Below are 20,586 nucleotides of genomic sequence, written 5' to 3'. Positions count from 1 at the left end.
TCGAAGAACGACTGACATTTTTAGAATCTGATCTCAGGTCAGAATGGGTTCATCAGACCAGTGTGTGTCCCAGTGGAAACCTCATATGAATCTGATCTCAGGTCAGAATGGGTTAATTGAAACGACACTAAAACCACATCAAAATGCGCTGCTCAAATCAACAGTGCGGTTCAACTCACCGAGTACTCATGGTTGTTGAAGACACACACGTCTTTATGGACTAGAAGAGAACAAGAGAGTTACATTCAGTAAAGTTTCTCTATGGAGAATAACATCTTAAAATCGTCTACTATAAGCGTCGTGGTCCAACAATAAACAAGCTGTCTCTGCGTTATTGTCGGGGAGGTGTCTCTGTATCGTTTGCATCAGTCAGTCACTCATATTTGATACAGTCTGACTCTATAGCGAAAATGTAACTAATTCAGCAGCAGTAACAATAGTGTTTTTTCTCAGTCAGTTGATTCTTCATGTCCATATGAGTGAAGCGGCCGGGGTGACATGTTTATATATTCTTTTACAAACACAGTTCTTATATGAGGCGATCTAAAATCCCTCCTATGGGGGATAAAAAGTGCATGAACCGGTGGATTTACGCCCTCTACCGATATTGACGTCAGACTTCGGTGCTCTATGAAGGTCCCCAGGAGCCCTTTTCAGGGCCTCAAACCCAGTACAGAGCGGTCCAATTAACCCCCAAGGGCCCCCTGAGAGCCAAGGGCCCCATGGCCCCACCGGCCCAGTGGCTAATTTGGGTCAAGTTGTCACTGTGAAGTCACAACTCAGGAACCCGTTTTGGTGTTTTAAGGATTATGTTATACTTTAGCCATTGGACTATAGCAGATCTACAAGCTCCTAGTGCCCGCGCTACGAGGTTGTAGATCTGATATTTTTTGAAATATCAGACATGGAAAAGGTTGGGCATGTACCACTCAACCATAGAAACATAAAGGATTTTTTTAGAAAACACACACACACACACACACACACACACACACTCACCACAGGTGTAGTTGTGGCAGCAGACCCCCGAGGCGGTGAGTAAGGAGAATCCTGGAGGACATGTTGGAGCGCCTGGACACTGGCTGACATCACACTCTGTTGAGACATGTTACTAACATGTTATTGACATGTAATCAATGTTATAAACACATTATTACATCAGTCTGGACACTGTTTGACTTCACATTCTGATAAAACAGACATCATTACATCAGTCTGGACACTGTTTGACTTCACATTCTGATAAAACAGACATCATTACATCAGTCTGGACACTGTTTGACATCACATTCTGATAAAACAGACATCATTACATCAGTCTGGACACTGTTTGACTTCACATTCTGATAAAACAGACATCATTACATCAGTCTGGACACTGTTTGACTTCACATTCTGATAAAACAGACATCATTACATCAGTCTGGACACTGTTTGACTTCACATTCTGATAAAACAGACATCATTACATCAGTCTGGACACTGTTTGACATCACATTCTGATAAAAGAGACATCATTACATCAGTCTGGACACTGTTTGACTTCACATTCTGATAAAACAGACATCATTACATCAGTCTGGACACTGTTTGACATCACATTCTGATAAAACAGACATCATTACATCAGTCTGGACTCAGAGTTCATTTCGACGACTAATACTAATAAAACCTTTTTCCACTGACGAAAACTAAATGGAAACTAAATGAAAACTAAGCTATGACGTCTAAAACTGAGATATTGACAATTTCGTCAATAAATAAAAACTAGACTAAATTGTTAGGAAGGGACTAGTGGACAAGAGATCCAGTATAAGACATTTTACACTTGAACACGCTGAAATGTAAATGTGACTAAAATGAAATTAATGAAAAAAAAAAAGAAGAAAACCATTCAAGAGACTAAAACTATGACTAAAACAACCACCTACCACATCTATGAGTGGAGCAGCAGCCCAGGCTCCGGTTGACGGTCACCTGACCCGCCCGGTCGCATCTGAGTGGTGGAGGCAGCGGGCACGGCTTCCTGTTGCAGCTGACCTGCAACGTCTCCTCGCACTGGCACTCGTCACAGCCGTCCTCCCACCTGTCACTCACCTGATCATAATAATATTATGAATATTGTTAATAATATTAATACGAGCTTGTAGATCTGCTATCTTTGAATATAGCTAAAGTATAAAATAATGCCTAAACACCAAAAGGGGTTAAACTTTTTTTTTTCTTAATATATTTTTTATCCCACGATTTTGTAACCCATTTTTCACCCCTGTGCCAATCATCTACTGTGATCCTGGGCTCTACACACCCTCCTCCAACCTGGGGAGAGCAACGGACTTGAACTCATGCTTCCTTCATGCTTGAGTGTCCGAGTTGCTCCTTTACACCTGACAGGGGGGAGTTTCCCTGGTTGGACGTAGCGCGTGGAAGGAACACGTTATTCCAACCAGTTCCTTCCCCCTCCATCAGGCGCCCCGGCTGGCCAGGGGGAGGCAGTTTAGAGACCAGGATTACTGCATGTTTTTTGTGAGGGTACCTACCCTAGGGGACACGGGGAGAACATGTGAGGGTATACCTACCCTAGGGGACACGGTGAGAACATGTGAGGGTACCTACCCTAGGGGAAACGGGGAGAACATGTGAGGGTACCTACCCTAGGGGACACGGGGAGAACATGTGAGGGTACCTACCCTAGGGGACACGGGGAGAACATGTGAGGGCACCTACCCTAGGGGACACTGGGAGAACATGTGAGGGTACCTACCCTAGGGGACACTGGGAGAACATGTGAGGGTACCTACCCTAGGGGACACGGGGAGAACATGTGAGGGTACCTACCCTAGGGGACACTGGGAGAACATGTGAGGGCACCTACCCTAGGGGACACGGGGAGAACATGTGAGGGTACCTACCCTAGGGGACACGGGGAGAACATGTGAGGGCACCTACCCTAGGGGACACGGGGAGAACATGTGAGGGTACCTACCCTAGGGGACACGGGGAGAACATGTGAGGGCACCTACCCTAGGGGACACGGGGAGAACATGTGAGGGTACCTACCCTAGGGGACACGGGGAGAACATGTGAGGGTACCTACCCTAGGGGACACTGGGAGAACATGTGAGGGCACCTACCCTAGGGGACACGGGGAGAACATGTGAGGGTACCTACCCTAGGGGACACGGGGAGAACATGTGAGGGTACCTACCCTAGGGGACACGGGGAGAACATGTGAGGGTACCTACCCTAGGGGACACGGGGAGAACATGTGAGGGTACCTACCCTAGGGGACACGGGGAGAACATGTGAGGGTACCTACCCTAGGGGACACGGGGAGAACATGTGAGGGTACCTACCCTAGGGGACACGGGGAGAACATGTGAGGGTACCTACCCTAGGGGACACGGGGAGAACATGTGAGGGTACCTACCCTAGGGGACACGGGGAGAACATGCAAACTCCACACAGAAAGGCCCTTTCGCCAACCCCGCCTTCGGGTATGGGCACTGATGACGCGGAGGAGGAAACACGCCGCCAGCACCCACAGTGCCCCGAGCGGGAATCGAACCCAGGACCTTCTAGCTGTGAGGCGACAGCACTACCCACTGTGCCACCGTGACCCTTAAAAGGGGTTAAACTTGTCGGTCTCTCTTACCAGTGAATTAATTAAACTAAATTACAGCATCAGTCTAATTTAATTAATTAAACTAAATTACAGCATCAGTCTAATTGAATTAATTAAACTAAATTACAGCATCAGTCTAATCGAATTAATTAAACTAAATTACAGCATCAGTCTAATCGAATTAATTAAACTAAATTACAGCATCAGTCTAATCGAATTAATTAAACTAAATTACAGCATCAGTCTAATTAAATTAATTAAACTAAATTACAGCATCAGTCTAATCGAATTAATTAAACTAAATTACAGCATCAGTCTAATTGAATTAATTAAACTAAATTACAGCATCAGTCTAATTGAATTAATTAAACTAAATTACAGCATCAGTCTAATCAAATTAATTAAACTAAATTACAGCATCAGTCTAATCAAATTAATTAAACTAAATTACAGCATCAGTCTAATCAAATTAATTAAACTAAATTACAGCATCAGTCTAATCAAATTAATTAAACTAAATTACAGCATCAGTCTAATTAAATTAATTAAACTAAATTACAGCATCAGTCTAATCGAATTAATTAAACTAAATTACAGCATCAGTCTAATTGAATTAATTAAACTAAATTACAGCATCAGTCTAATTGAATTAATTAAACTAAATTACAGCATCAGTCTAATCGAATTAATTAAACTAAATTACAGCATCAGTCTAATCGAATTAATTAAACTAAATTACAGCATCAGTCTAATCGAATTAATTAAACTAAATTACAGCATCAGTCTAATCGAATTAATTAAACTAAATTACAGCATCAGTCTAATCGAATTAATTAAACTAAATTACAGCATCAGTCTAATTGCAAAGCAGATTGTTGAGTGATTTTTGTACCTCCTTCCATCTCCCATTGGGCAGCAGGCAGATGTCTGTTGGAAAAGAGGAGAGATGTATAAAATGTCTCTTATCCTATACGTGTATATTTGGATAGAGGAGAGATTGGAATATGATTAAATGAGAGGGGAGTTGCACCGCTCAGTTCACACGGGTGTGATTTTTTATGATAATTGTAATCAAATCAATAAATGACACCTTCAGCTTATATTGATGGCCGCGATATGTTGATAGGTGGGATGTGGTGTGTGTGTGTGTGTGGTGTGTGTGTGTGTGTGTGTGGTGTGTGTGTGTGTGTGTGTGTGTGGTGTGTGTGTGTGTGTGTGTGTGTGGTGTGTGTGTGTGTGTGTGTGTGTGGTGTGTGTGTGTGTGTGTGGGGTGTGTGTGTGTGTGTGTGTGTGTGTGTGTGTGTGTGTGTCTGTGTGTGTGTGTGAGTGTGTGTGGGGGGGTCTCCTACCACAGCTCGGTAAGCAGTGTGTGGAGGCGGGGGCCGCGGGGCCCATCAGAACCGTTCCGTTGGGGCAGTAGCATCCTTCAGGCTGCAGGCTGACGGAGAGCTCCTCCTCCTCACAGATGAACTCCTGGTTGTACCTGGAGGACCATGGATGGAAACAACGTAAGGTCATATTTCTTTGCCTTTTTTAATTAATTTTTATTTATTTTTACAAATTGCAGCATTTAACCCATTCTGACCTGAGATCAGATTCTTAAAATGTCTGTTTGAAAATGAGTTTTTTGAAAAAGCCTATATGTTTCTATGTCAGTCGTTCTTCGATTTTTCAAAAATATCAGACCTACAAGCTCTTAGCACGCCACTCGGTGGCGCGCTATGAGCTTGTAGATCTGCTATTTTTCAATAGCTAAAGCATAACGTAATGCCAACACCAAAAGGGGTGCCCGCCCCAAAATGGGTTAACTCCCATTTCATTTCATGTGGTTATAATGTGGTTATATTATTCATGTAGAAAACAGAAGAAGAAATTATTATTATAACTAAAGCTAGCGAAAATAAACTAGAATAAAAACCAGTACAGTAGTACAGTATAGTGCACACGCATGTTTTAACCTCTGCACTCCTGTACATACACGCACACGCATGTTTTAACCTCTGCTCTCCTGTACACGCACACACATGTTTTAACCTCTGCTCTCCTGTACACGCACACGCATGTTTTAACCTCTGCTCTCCTGTACACGCACACGCTTGTTTTAACCTCTGCTCTCCTGTACACACACACACATGTTTTAACCTCTGCTCTCCTGTACATACACGCACACGCATGTTTTAACCTCTGCTCTCCTGTACACGCACACGCTTGTTTTAACCTCTGCTCTCCTGTGCACGCACACGCATGTTTTAACCTCTGCTCTCCTGTACACACACACACACATGTTTTAACCTCTGCTCTCCTGTACACGCACACGCATGTTTTAACCTCTGCTCTCCTGTACACGCACACGCTTGTTTTAACCTCTGCTCTCCTGTGCACGCACACGCATGTTTTAACCTCTGCTCTCCTGTACACGCACACGCATGTTTTAACCTCTGCTCTCCTGTACACGCACACGCATGTTTTAACCTCTGCTCTCCTGTACACGCACACGCATGTTTTAACCTCTGCTCTCCTGTACATACACGCACACGCATGTTTTAACCTCTGCTCTCCTGTACACGCACACGCATGTTTTAACCTCTGCTCTCCTGTACATACACGCACACGCATGTTTTAACCTCTGCTCTCCTGTGCACGCACACGCATGTTTTAACCTCTGCTCTCCTGTGCACGCACACGCATGTTTTAACCTCTGCTCTCCTGTACATACACGCACACGCATGTTTTAACCTCTGCTCTCCTGTACACGCACACGCATGTTTTAACCTCTGCTCTCCTGGACACGCACACGCGTGCAGTTTGCCATGAACTATACACTATAGCGATCCCAATGGGTCAACGTGGAGTTGGACCGAACTACACATAAAACTACACAGACAACATAAAAACATTAACATATTTCTTTATACATACTGTACTAGTCCTGCTGTACTGGATGTCAATTATGAAAATACACACACACACACACACACACCATATAAATATACACTTTGATACTGGTGCAATGACGTTAATTCCCCTCTGGGGGTCAGTAAAGGCCCATCAATTCTACCCTACAAAGCCAAAGATTTAACAACACACACAATTACTGTACCTGAAGTCACAGGTCGGCTCGACGGCTGGTCCACAGGCCTGGTAGACCTTAGGACTGGGACAGGTATAATCTGGAGAGACCAACAGACTGTAGACTTTAGGACTGGGACAGTTATAATCTGGAGAGACCAACAGACTGTAGACCTTAGGACTGGGACAGTTATAATCTGGAGACCAACAGACTGTAGACTTTAGGACTGGGACAGTTATAATCTAGAGAGACCAACAGACTGTAGACTTTAGGACTGGGACAGTTATAATCTGGAGAGACCAACAGACTGTAGACTTTAGGACTGGGACAGTTATAATCTGGAGACGAACAGACTGTAGACTTTAGGACTGGGACAGTTATAACCTGGAGACGAACAGACTGTAGACTTTAGGACTGGGACAGTTATAATCTGGAGACGAACAGACTGTAGACTTTAGGACTGGGACAGTTATAATCTGGAGAGACCAACAGACTGTAGACTTTAGGACTGGGACAGTTATAATCTGGAGACGAACAGACTGTAGACTTTAGGACTGGGACAGTTATAACCTGGAGACGAACAGACTGTAGACTTTAGGACTGGGACAGTTATAATCTGGAGACGAACAGACTGTAGACTTTAGGACTGGGACAGTTATAATCTGGAGAGACCAACAGACTGTAGACTTTAGGACTGGGACAGTTATAATCTGGAGACGAACAGACTGTAGACTTTAGGACTGGGACAGTTATAATCTGGAGAGACCAACAGACTGTAGACTTTAGGACTGGGACAGTTATAATCTGGAGACCAACAGACTGTAGACTTTAGGACTGGGACAGTTATAATCTGGAGAGACCAACAGACTGTAGACTTTAGGACTGGGACAGGTATAATCTGGAGAGACCAACAGACTGTAGACTTTAGGACTGGGACAGGTATAATCTGGAGAGACCAACAGACTGTAGACTTTAGGACTGGGACAGTTATAATCTGGAGACCAACAGACTGTAGACTTTAGGACTGGGACAGTTATAATCTGGAGACGAACAGACTGTAGACTTTAGGACTGGGACAGTTATAATCTGGAGACCAACAGACTGTAGACTTTAGGACTGGGACAGTTATAATCTGGAGAGACCAACAGACTGTAGACTTTAGGACTGGGACAGTTATAATCTGGAGAGACCAACAGACTGTAGACTTTAGGACTGGGACAGTTATAATCTGGAGACCAACAGACTGTAGACTTTAGGACTGGGACAGTTATAATCTGGAGACCAACAGACTGTAGACTTTAGGACTGGGACAGTTATAATCTGGAGACCAACAGACTGTAGACTTTAGGACTGGGACAGTTATAATCTGGAGAGACGAACAGACTGTAGACTTTAGGACTGGGACAGTTATAATCTGGAGAGACCAACAGACTGTAGACTTTAGGACTGGGACAGTTATAATCTGGAGAGACCAACAGACTGTAGACTTTAGGACTGGGACAGTTATAATCTGGAGAGACCAACAGACTGTAGACTTTAGGACTGGGACAGTTATAATCTGGAGACCAACAGACTTTAGACTTTAGGACTGGGACAGTTATAATCTGGAGAGACCAACAGACTGTAGACTTTAGGACTGGGACAGTTATAATCTGGAGAGACCAACAGACTGTAGACTTTAGGACTGGGACAGTTATAATCTGGAGATGAACAGACTTTAGACTTTAGGACTGGGACAGTTATAATCTGGAGATGAACAGACTTTAGACTTTAGGACTAGGACAGTTATAATCTGGAGAGACCAACAGACTGTAGACTTTAGGACTGGGACAGTTATAATCTGGAGAGACCAACAGACTGTAGACTTTAGGACTGGGACAGTTATAATCTGGAGAGACCAACAGACTGTAGACTTTAGGACTGGGACAGTTATAATCTGGAGAGACCAACAGACTGTAGACTTTAGGACTGGGACAGTTATAATCTGGAGAGACCAACAGACTGTAGACTTTAGGACTGGGACAGTTATAATCTGGAGAGACCAACAGACTGTAGACTTTAGGACTGGGACAGTTATAATCTGGAGATGAACAGACTTTAGACTTTAGGACTGGGACAGTTATAATCTGGAGATGAACAGACTTTAGACTTTAGGACTAGGACAGTTATAATCTGGAGAGACCAACAGACTGTAGACTTTAGGACTGGGACAGTTATAATCTGGAGAGACCAACAGACTGTAGACTTTAGGACTGGGACAGTTATAATCTGGAGAGACCAAGAGACTGTAGACTTTAGGACTGGGACAGTTATAATCTGGAGAGACCAACAGACTGTAGACTTTAGGACTGGGACAGTTATAATCTGGAGAGACCAACAGACTGTAGACTTTAGGACTGGGACAGTTATAATCTGGAGAGACCAACAGACTGTAGACTTTAGGACTGGGACAGTTATAATCTGGAGAGATGAACAGACTGTAGACTTTAGGACTGGGACAGTTATAATCTGGAGAGACCAACAGACTGTAGACTTTAGGACTGGGACAGTTATAATCTGGAGAGACCAACAGACTGTAGACTTTAGGACTGGGACAGTTATAATCTGGAGAGACAAACAGACTTTAGACTTTAGGACTGGGACAGTTATAATCTGGAGAGACCAACAGACTTTAGACTTTAGGACTGGGACAGTTATAATCTGGAGACCAACAGACTGTAGACTTTAGGACTGGGACAGTTATAATCTGGAGAGACCAACAGACTGTAGACTTTAGGACTGGGACAGTTATAATCTGGAGAGACCAACAGACTGTAGACTTTAGGACTGGGACAGTTATAATCTGGAGACCAACAGACTTTAGACTTTAGGACTGGGACAGTTATAATCTGGAGAGACGAACAGACTGTAGACTTTAGGACTGGGACAGTTATAATCTGGAGACCAACAGACTTTAGACTTTAGGACTGGGACAGTTATAATCTGGAGACCAACAGACTTTAGACTTTAGGACTGCGACAGTTATAATCTGGAGAGACCAACAGACTGTAGACTTTAGGACTGGGACAGTTATAATCTGGAGATGAACAGACTTTAGACTTTAGGACTGGGACAGTTATAATCTGGAGATGAACAGACTTTAGACTTTAGGACTAGGACAGTTATAATCTGGAGAGACCAACAGACTGTAGACTTTAGGACTGGGACAGTTATAATCTGGAGAGACCAACAGACTGTAGACTTTAGGACTGGGACAGTTATAATCTGGAGAGACCAACAGACTGTAGACTTTAGGACTGGGACAGTTATAATCTGGAGAGACCAACAGACTGTAGACTTTAGGACTGGGACAGTTATAATCTGGAGAGACCAACAGACTGTATACTTTAGGACTGGGACAGTTATAATCTGGAGAGACCAACAGACTGTAGACTTTAGGACTGGGACAGTTATAATCTGGAGAGATGAACAGACTGTAGACTTTAGGACTGGGACAGTTATAATCTGGAGAGACCAACAGACTGTAGACTTTAGGACTGGGACAGTTATAATCTGGAGAGACCAACAGACTGTAGACTTTAGGACTGGGACAGTTATAATCTGGAGAGACCAACAGACTGTAGACTTTAGGACTGGGACAGTTATAATCTGGAGATGAACAGACTTTAGACTTTAGGACTGGGACAGTTATAATCTGGAGATGAACAGACTTTAGACTTTAGGACTAGGACAGTTATAATCTGGAGAGACCAACAGACTGTAGACTTTAGGACTGGGACAGTTATAATCTGGAGAGACCAACAGACTGTAGACTTTAGGACTGGGACAGTTATAATCTGGAGAGACCAACAGACTGTAGACTTTAGGACTGGGACAGTTATAATCTGGAGAGACCAACAGACTGTAGACTTTAGGACTGGGACAGTTATAATCTGGAGAGACCAACAGACTGTAGACTTTAGGACTGGGACAGTTATAATCTGGAGAGACCAACAGACTGTAGACTTTAGGACTGGGACAGTTATAATCTGGAGAGATGAACAGACTGTAGACTTTAGGACTGGGACAGTTATAATCTGGAGAGACCAACAGACTGTTGACTTTAGGACTGGGACAGTTATAATCTGGAGAGACCAACAGACTGTAGACTTTAGGACTGGGACAGTTATAATCTGGAGAGACAAACAGACTTTAGACTTTAGGACTGGGACAGTTATAATCTGGAGAGACCAACAGACTTTAGACTTTAGGACTGGGACAGTTATAATCTGGAGACCAACAGACTGTAGACTTTAGGACTGGGACAGTTATAATCTGGAGAGACCAACAGACTGTAGACTTTAGGACTGGGACAGTTATAATCTGGAGAGACCAACAGACTGTAGACTTTAGGACTGGGACAGTTATAATCTGGAGACCAACAGACTTTAGACTTTAGGACTGGGACAGTTATAATCTGGAGAGACGAACAGACTGTAGACTTTAGGACTGGGACAGTTATAATCTGGAGACCAACAGACTTTAGACTTTAGGACTGGGACAGTTATAATCTGGAGACCAACAGACTTTAGACTTTAGGACTGCGACAGTTATAATCTGGAGAGACCAACAGACTGTAGACTTTAGGACTGGGACAGTTATAATCTGGAGAGACCAACAGACTGTAGACTTTAGGACTGGGACAGTTATAATCTGGAGAGACGAACAGACTGTAGACTTTAGGACTGGGACAGTTATAATCTGGAGACCAACAGACTTTAGACTTTAGGACTGGGACAGTTATAATCTGGAGGGACCAACAGACTGTAGACTTTAGGACTGGGACAGTTATAATCTGGAGAGACCAACAGACTTTAGACTTTAGGACTGGGACAGTTATAATCTGGAGACGAACAGACTTTAGACTTTAGGACTGGGACAGTTATAATCTGGAGAGACGAACAGACTTTAGACTTTAGGACTGGGACAGTTATAATCTGGAGAGACCAACAGACTGTAGACTTTAGGACTGGGACAGTTATAATCTGGAGAGACCAACAGACTTTAGACTTTAGGACTGGGACAGTTATAATCTGGAGAGACGAACAGACTTTAGACTTTAGGACTGGGACAGTTATAATCTGGACAGACCAACAGACTGTAGACTTTAGGACTGGGACAGTTATAATCTGGAGAGACCAACAGACTTTAGACTTTAGGACTGGGACAGTTATAATCTGGAGATGAACAGACTTTAGACTTTAGGACTGGGACAGTTATAATCTGGAGATGAACAGACTGTAGACTTTAGGACTGGGACAGTTATAATCTGGAGAGACCAACAGACTTTAGACTTTAGGACTGGGACAGTTATAATCTGGAGATGAACAGACTTTAGACTTTAGGACTGGGACAGTTATAATCTGGAGAGACCAACAGACTTCAGACTTTAGGACTGGGACAGTTATAATCTGGAGAGACCAACAGACTTTAGACTTTAGGACTGGGACAGTTATAATCTGGAGACGAACAGACTTTAGACTTTAGGACTGGGACAGTTATAATCTGGAGACGAACAGACTTTAGACTTTAGGACTGGGACAGTTATAATCTGGAGAGACCAACAGACTTTAGACTTTAGGACTGGGACAGTTATAATCTGGAGACGAACAGACTTTAGACTTTAGGACTGGGACAGTTATAATCTGGAGAGACCAACAGACTGTAGACTTTAGGACTGGGACAGTTATAATCTGGAGAGACCAACAGACTTTAGACTTTAGGACTGGGACAGTTATAATCTGGAGAGACCAACAGACTGTATACTTTAGGACTGGGACAGTTATAATCTGGAGAGACCAACAGACTGTAGACTTTAGGACTGGGACAGTTATAATCTGGAGAGACGAACAGACTTTAGACTTTAGGACTGGGACAGTTATAATCTGGAGAGACCAACAGACTTTAGACTTTAGGACTGGGACAGTTATAATCTGGAGACCAACAGACTGTAGACTTTAGGACTGGGACAGTTATAATCTGGAGAGACCAACATACTGTAGACTTTAGGACTGGGACAGTTATAATCTGGAGAGACGAACAGACTTTAGACTTTAGGACTGGGACAGTTATAATCTGGAGACGAACAGACTTTAGACTTTAGGACTGGGACAGTTATAATCTGGAGAGACGAACAGACTTTAGACTTTAGGACTGGGACAGTTATAATCTGGAGAGACCAACAGACTTTAGGCTTTAGGACTGGGACAGTTATAATCTGGAGAGACCAACAGACTTTAGACTTTAGGACTGCGACAGTTATAATCTGGAGAGACCAACAGACTTTAGACTTTAGGACTGGGACAGTTATAATCTGGAGAGACGAACAGACTGTAGACTTTAGGACTGGGACAGTTATAATCTGGAGAGACCAACAGACTGTAGACTTTAGGACTGGGACAGTTATAATCTGGAGAGACCAACAGACTTTAGACTTTAGGACTGGGACAGTTATAATCTGGAGAGACGAACAGACTTTAGACTTTAGGACTGGGACAGTTATAATCTGGAGAGACCAACAGACTGTAGACTTTAGGACTGGGACAGTTATAATCTGGAGAGACCAACAGACTTTAGACTTTAGGACTGGGACAGTTATAATCTGGAGAGACCAACAGACTTCAGACTTTAGGACTGGGACAGTTATAATCTGGAGAGACGAACAGACTGTAGACTTTAGGACTGGGACAGTTATAATCTGGAGACGAACAGACTGTAGACTTTAGGACTGGGACAGTTATAATCTGGAGACGAACAGACTGTAGACTTTAGGACTGGGACAGTTATAATCTGGAGACCAACAGACTGTAGACTTTAGGACTGGGACAGTTATAATCTGGAGACCAACAGACTGTAGACTTTAGGACTGGCACAGTTATAATCTGGAGAGACCAACAGACTGTAGACTTTAGGACTGGGACAGTTATAATCTGGAGAGACCAACAGACTGTATACTTTAGGACTGGGACAGTTATAATCTGGAGAGACCAACAGACTTCAGACTTTAGGACTGGGACAGTTATAATCTGGAGAGACCAACAGACTGTAGACTTTAGGACTGGGACAGTTATAATCTGGAGAGACGAACAGACTTTAGACTTTAGGACTGGGACAGTTATAATCTGGAGAGACCAACAGACTTTAGACTTTAGGACTGGGACAGTTATAATCTGGAGACCAACAGACTGTAGACTTTAGGACTGGGACAGTTATAATCTGGAGAGACCAACAGACTGTAGACTTTAGGACTGGGACAGTTATAATCTGGAGAGACGAACAGACTTTAGACTTTAGGACTGGGACAGTTATAATCTGGAGAGACCAACAGACTTTAGGCTTTAGGACTGGGACAGTTATAATCTGGAGAGACCAACAGACTTTAGACTTTAGGACTGGGACAGTTATAATCTGGAGACCAACAGACTTTAGACTTTAGGACTGGGACAGTTATAATCTGGAGAGACCAACAGACTTTAGACTTTAGGACTGGGACAGTTATAATCTGGAGAGACCAACAGACTTTAGACTTTAGGACTGGGACAGTTATAATCTGGAGACCAACAGAGTGTAGACTTTAGGACTGGGACAGTTATAATCTGGAGACGAACAGACTTTAGACTTTAGGACTGGGACAGTTATAATCTGGAGAGACCAACAGACTGTAGACTTTAGGACTGGGACAGTTATAATCTGGAGAGACGAACAGACTGTAGACTTTAGGACTGGGACAGTTATAATCTGGAGAGACGAACAGACTGTAGACTTTAGGACTGGGACAGTTATAATCTGGAGAGACGAACCACAACATGTTAGAACTGAGACCACTGACAAAAAACGACATGAAAACTAAATGAAAACTAGACTAATATGTTAGGAAGGGACTAGTGGAAAAGAGATCCAGTGTAAGTAATTTTACACTTGGTTGCATGCTCAAAATAGCAGATCTACCAGCTCAGCGCGACGCGTTGTGAGCTTGTAGATCGGCTATTTTCAGCAAGTGTAAAATCAGTCATTACGGCAGCATGGCCAAAATACATTTTAGTCGACAAAAACAACTGTAGATTCAGTCGACTAAAATCTTATTATATTTAGTCGACTGAAACTAGGCTAACACTAAAACATTCCAGGTGACTAACATGTTACTAAAACAAGTTTTATGACTAAAAACAAATGAGCGTCTGCAGTAATAAATCTCACCACAGTGGCCGCGGGTGTGCTTCCTCCAGTCCACGCAGACGCCTGCCTTGGCGCAGGCGTCTGCGTACGCCTGCAGACTCCTGCAGCCGACGTCGGGCATCTGACACTCGTCGAACTCACACGCAGACAGGAAGTGCTCATAGGGGACCGTGGCGTGACACGCAGAGAACACGCTGCGTGGGGGAGGGGAGGGGGGGGGGGGGGGGGGGGGGGCAGACAACACGTTAGAATTATAGTTTAAAAAAACATTTTGCACATGCGCACGCACATACACAAGCAAATATGCACATTTACACGCACGCACGCACGCACGGTGCATACACACCTGCTGGTGATGACGTCACAGATCTGCCTGGTCTGAGTGGTCGCGCTGGCGCAGGTGGTCGTGTTGGACGGCGGCGAGCAGCTGTTGTTGAAGCGCCACTCGTCGGCCATCTTGGGACAGGACGGGGCGACCTCGCCGCTGGGCAGCATGCAGTCGTCACTCTGGTCGTTGTCACATGACCCTGGAGATCAAAGACAAGAGATGCTCTTTATTGATTCAGAACGAACAGACAGAGGAGAGGAGAGGAGAGGAGAGGAGAGGAGAGGAGAGGAGAGGAGAGGAGAGGAGAGGAGAGGAGAGGAGAGGAGAGGAGAGGAGAGGAGAGGAGAGGAGAGGAGAGGAGAGGAGAGGAGAGGAGAGGAGAGGAGAGGAGAGGAGAGGAGAGGAGAGGAGAGGAGAGGAGAGAAGAGAAGAGAAGAGAAGAGAAGAGAAGAGAAGAGAAGAGAAGAGAAGAGAAGAGAAGAGAAGAGAAGAGAAGAGAAGAGAAGAGAAGAGAAGAGAACAGAACAGAACAGAACAGAGCAGAGCAGAGCAGAACAGAACAGAACAGAGCAGAACAGAACAGAACAGAACTCACCACACTGGCCCTGTGTGTTTCCGTGGAACCTGCTGTAGTCGAGCGTGACGCTGAAAATCATGTAGGAGAAGGTGATCCGGGCGCCGATGGAGGGCACCAGCATCTGGGTGTCCACGCCCGTGCTGGTGACCACGAAGCCCTCGTCCTTGTTCCTGTAGGCGGACGACGTCACCAGCCTGCCGTTCACGTAAACCTTTACGGGAGAGAGAGAGAGAGAGAGAGAGAGAGAGAGAGAGAGAATTCAAGGTTCAAGGTTCAAGGTTGTTTATTAGTGTCCCCGAAGGGCAAAAGGTGTTACAGCAGGTCATAAGGCTTGAGACACATAAATACATCAGTCAGACCAAAGTTATTGCTGCTGGTCGCAAGCGTGCGCTGCGCCCGGCCTACTGGCATCTTCAGAAAAGAAAAGAAAAGGATAGGCGCCGTTTCAAAGCTTAACCAAATTACGTGCCGCCATCCGACGGTACCTACGGGTGCTATATCTACGTGTCTATGTTCGAAGACAACCGTTTACTTCCATAATATGAACGCGTCGACTGTTTGTTTATACCTTTAAAAATAAAAGGTAAATCGTTTGTTGAGTTTGTACCACATCGCTGAGAAAATGTAGCTGGTTGTACTGCTAAAAGCTAAAGGCAAAAGGCTAGTGGTGACTTGAGGTTGACCACCAGTTAACGCATTTTTGGCGGAAACACCTTTTGGTGTTAGCATCATGTTATGCTTTAGCTATAGAGAGAGCATGTGCATGCTTAAAGTGAATGGCAACATGCAGAGTGAGTTTAACGTTGTTTAATGTTTTTTTATGCAATCAGAGAGGACTTTTCTGTGTGGATATTATGGCCTGTCAAAGGACAGAAAGTCGTTTTTTGCATTCCTGCATAACTTCCGGGTTTGATGATGATGTTGTCACACGTCGCATACCCTCTATTGAAAAACAGCAGACCTACAAGCTCGTAGCGCGCCACCGAGTGGCGCGCTACGAGCTTGTAGGTCTGCTATTTTTTGGAAAAAAAATCGAAGAACGACTGACACATAGAAACATAGGCTTTTTCAAGAAAACTGTCGGGATGTAGAAGAACAATTATTTAAATAATCTGATCTCAGGTCAGAATGGGTTAATCAGACCAGTGTGTGTCCAGTGGAAACCTCGTATGAATCTGATCTCAGGTCAGAATGGGTTAACCCATTCTGAACAGGAACCCCTTTTGGTGTTAGCACCATGTTATGCTTTAGCTATTGAAAAACAGCAGATCTACAAGCTCATAGCGCGCCACAGAGTGGCGCGCTACAAGCTTGTAGGTCTGCTATTTTTGAAAAATCGAAGAACAACTGACATTTTTTAGAATCTGATCTCAGGTCAGAATGGGTTAATCAGACCAGTGTGTGTGTCCAGTGGAAAGCTGGTATGAATCTGATCTCAGGTCAGAATGGGTTAATCAGACCAGTGTGTGTGTCCAGTGGAAACCTCGTATGAATCTCATCTCAGGTCAGAACGGGTTAAAGAAAAGGTTACCAGGTTGGTGGGGACCCCGTGGACCTCCTCCTGCGCGATGCGGACCTCGTGGTTCTGGTAGTAGACCACGATGGCCCCGGGGCAGGTGAGACGGTGCACCGGGTCACACAGGTAGTTGTCCACCAGGACGCTGATGTTGTAGCGCGGCGAGATCTCCTTCACCAGCCAATAGGAGCAGTTCCCCTGGAAGCTGTAGTAGGTCCCGTCGAAGGTGACGTAGTGGGGGTCGCCCCAGCCGTAGCACATGCCTGGGAAAAAAACAAGGGGTTTCACCGCGTTTGTGACTACATTTGACTGAGGGACTGCTGTCGTTTTTTGTACCATGCCATATGAAAGCAGGGAATCATATAGCTTCAAATGGACATATTGGTTGTTCTGTTTGAGCCACCGGTTAAGGAGATATGGCTTATAGAGTAATGTCTGGCAGAGAAACAGCGAGTTGAGAAAACAGGCTTGAAAAAGGTTCACTTCTGTGGTCTCTAACATTACACCTATAGCTACATGTTTAAGCATTTATTTCATATTTACATGTCTTCTGTGGTCTCTAACATTACACCTATAGCTACATGTTTAAGCATTTATTTCATATTTACATGTCTTCTGTGGTCTCTAACATTACACCTATAGCTACATGTTTAAGCATTTGTTTCATATTTACATGTCTTCTGTGGTCTCCAACATTACACCTATAGCTACATGTTTAAGCATTTATTTCATATTTACATGTCTTCTGTGGTCTCCAACATTACACCTATAGCTACATGTTTAAGCATTTGTTTCATATTTACATGTCTTCTGTGGTCTCCAACATTACACCTATAGCTACATGTTTAAGCATTTATTTCATATTTACATGTCTTCTGTGGTCTCCAACATTACACCTATAGCTACATGTTTAAGCATGTATTTCATATTTACATGTCTTCTGTGGTCTCTAACATTACACCTAGCTACATGTTTAAGCATGTATTTCATATTTACATGTCTTCTGTGGTCTCTAACATTACACCTCTAGTTACATGTTTAAGCATTTATTTCATATTTACATGTCTTCTGTGGTCTCTAACATTACACCTATAGCTACATGTTTAAGCATTTATTTCATATTTACATGTCTTCTGTGGTCTCTAACATTACACCTATAGCTACATGTTTAAGCATTTATTTCATATTTACATGTCTTCTGTGGTCTCTAACATTACACCTATAGCTACATGTTTAAGCATTTATTTCATATGTACATGTCTTCTGTGGTCTCTAACATTACACCTATAGCTACATGTTTAAGCATTTATTTCATATTTACATGTCTTCTGTGGTCTCTAACATTACACCTAGCTACATGTTTAAGCATTTATTTCATATTTACATGTCTTCTGTGGTCTCTAACATTACACCTATAGCTACATGTTTAAGCATTAATTTCATATTTACATGTCTTCTGTGGTCTCTAACATTACACCTATAGCTACATGTTTAAGCATTTATTTCATATTTACATGTCTTCTGTGGTCTCTAACATTACACCTATAGCTACATGTTTAAGCATTAATTTCATATTTACATGTCTTCTGTGGTCTCTAACATTACACCTATAGCTACATGTTTAAGCATTTATTTCATATTTACATGTCTTCTGTGGTCTCTAACATTACACCTAGCTACATGTTTAAGCATTTATTTCATATTTACATGTCTTCTGTGGTCTCCAACATTACACCTATAGCTACATGTTTAAGCATGTATTTCATATTTACATGTCTTCTGTGGTCTCTAACATTACACCTAGCTACATGTTTAAGCATGTATTTCATATTTACATGTCTTCTGTGGTCTCTAACATTACACCTCTAGTTACATGTTTAAGCATTTATTTCATATTTACATGTCTTCTGTGGTCTCTAACATTACACCTATAGCTACATGTTTAAGCATTTATTTCATATTTACATGTCTTCTGTGGTCTCTAACATTACACCTATAGCTACATGTTTAAGCATTTATTTCATATTTACATGTCTTCTGTGGTCTCTAACATTACACCTATAGCTACATGTTTAAGCATTTATTTCATATGTACATGTCTTCTGTGGTCTCTAACATTACACCTATAGCTACATGTTTGAGCATTTATTTCATATTTACATGTCTTCTGTGGTCTCTAACATTACACCTAGGTACATGTTTAAGCATTTATTTCATATTTACATGTCTTCTGTGGACTCTAACATTACACCTATAGCTACATGTTTAAGCATTTATTTCATATTTACATGTCTTCTGTGGTCTCTAACATTACACCTATAGCTACATGTTTAAGCATTTATTTCATATTTACATGTCTTCTGTGGTCTCTAACATTACACCTAGCTACATGTTTAAGCATTTGTTTCATATTTACATGTCTTCTGTGGACTCTAACATTACACCTATAGCTACATGTTTAAGCATTTATTTCATATTTACATGTCTTCTGTGGTCTCTAACATTACACCTATAGCTACATGTTTAAGCATTTGTTTCATATTTACATGTCTTCTGTGGTCTCTAACATTACACCTAGCTACATGTTTAAGCATTTATTACATATTTACATGTCTTCTGTGGTCTCTAACATTACACCTAGCTACATGTTTAAGCATTTATTTCATATTTACATGTCTTCTGTGGTCTCTAACATTACACCTATAGCTACATGTTTAAGCATTTGTTTCATATTTACATGTCTTCTGTGGTCTCTAACATTACACCTATAGCTACATGTTTAAGCATTTGTTTCATATTTACATGTCTTCTGTGGTCTCTAACATTACACCTAGCTACATGTTTAGGCATTTATTTCATATTTACATGTCTTCTGTGGTCTCTAACATTACACCTATAGCTACATGTTTAAGCATTTGTTTCATACATGTCTTCTGTGGTCTCTAACATTACACCTAGCTACATGTTTAAGCATATATTTCATATTTACATGTCTTCTGTGGTCTCTAACATTACACCTATAGCTACATGTTTAAGCATTATTTCATATTTACATGTCTTCTGTGGTCTCTAACATTACATTACACCTAGCTACATGTTTAAGCATTTATTTCATATTTACATGTCTTCTGTGGTCTCTAGCATTACACCTATAGCTACATGTTTAAGCATTTATTTCAGATTTACATGTCTTCTGTGGTCTCTAACATTACACCTATAGCTACATGTTTAAGCATTTATTTCATATTTACATGTC

The 20,586-nt window shown here is 42.6% G+C and overlaps 1 protein-coding gene across 1 annotated transcript in view; it reads right to left on the bottom strand.

Moving 5' to 3' along the window:
• LOC308317409 (intestinal mucin-like protein) overlaps nucleotides 1-20,586 on the bottom strand; it is a 31,120-nt gene that overhangs the window by 7,643 nt on the left and 2,891 nt on the right. Inside the window, exons 4-13 of the mRNA XM_080766387.1 lie at nucleotides 17,346-17,593; nucleotides 15,833-16,025; nucleotides 15,256-15,436; nucleotides 14,931-15,103; nucleotides 6,726-6,795; nucleotides 4,975-5,108; nucleotides 4,518-4,552; nucleotides 1,932-2,097; nucleotides 1,000-1,095; nucleotides 180-220 (exon numbers count right to left, since the gene is read on the bottom strand). Coding sequence (XP_080622513.1) covers nucleotides 180-220; nucleotides 1,000-1,095; nucleotides 1,932-2,097; nucleotides 4,518-4,552; nucleotides 4,975-5,108; nucleotides 6,726-6,795; nucleotides 14,931-15,103; nucleotides 15,256-15,436; nucleotides 15,833-16,025; nucleotides 17,346-17,593 — 1,337 coding nt within the window. The remainder of the gene's footprint in view (nucleotides 1-179; nucleotides 221-999; nucleotides 1,096-1,931; nucleotides 2,098-4,517; nucleotides 4,553-4,974; nucleotides 5,109-6,725; nucleotides 6,796-14,930; nucleotides 15,104-15,255; nucleotides 15,437-15,832; nucleotides 16,026-17,345; nucleotides 17,594-20,586) is intronic.

Source organism: Protomyctophum bolini (assembly GCF_963924005.1).
Source record: "Protomyctophum bolini genome assembly, chromosome: 6".
In the NCBI taxonomy this organism is placed as follows: Eukaryota; Metazoa; Chordata; class Actinopteri; order Myctophiformes; family Myctophidae; genus Protomyctophum; species Protomyctophum bolini.
The sequence above is the reverse complement of the archived record's forward strand: the minus strand, read 5'-3'. Positions and strand labels throughout refer to the sequence as shown.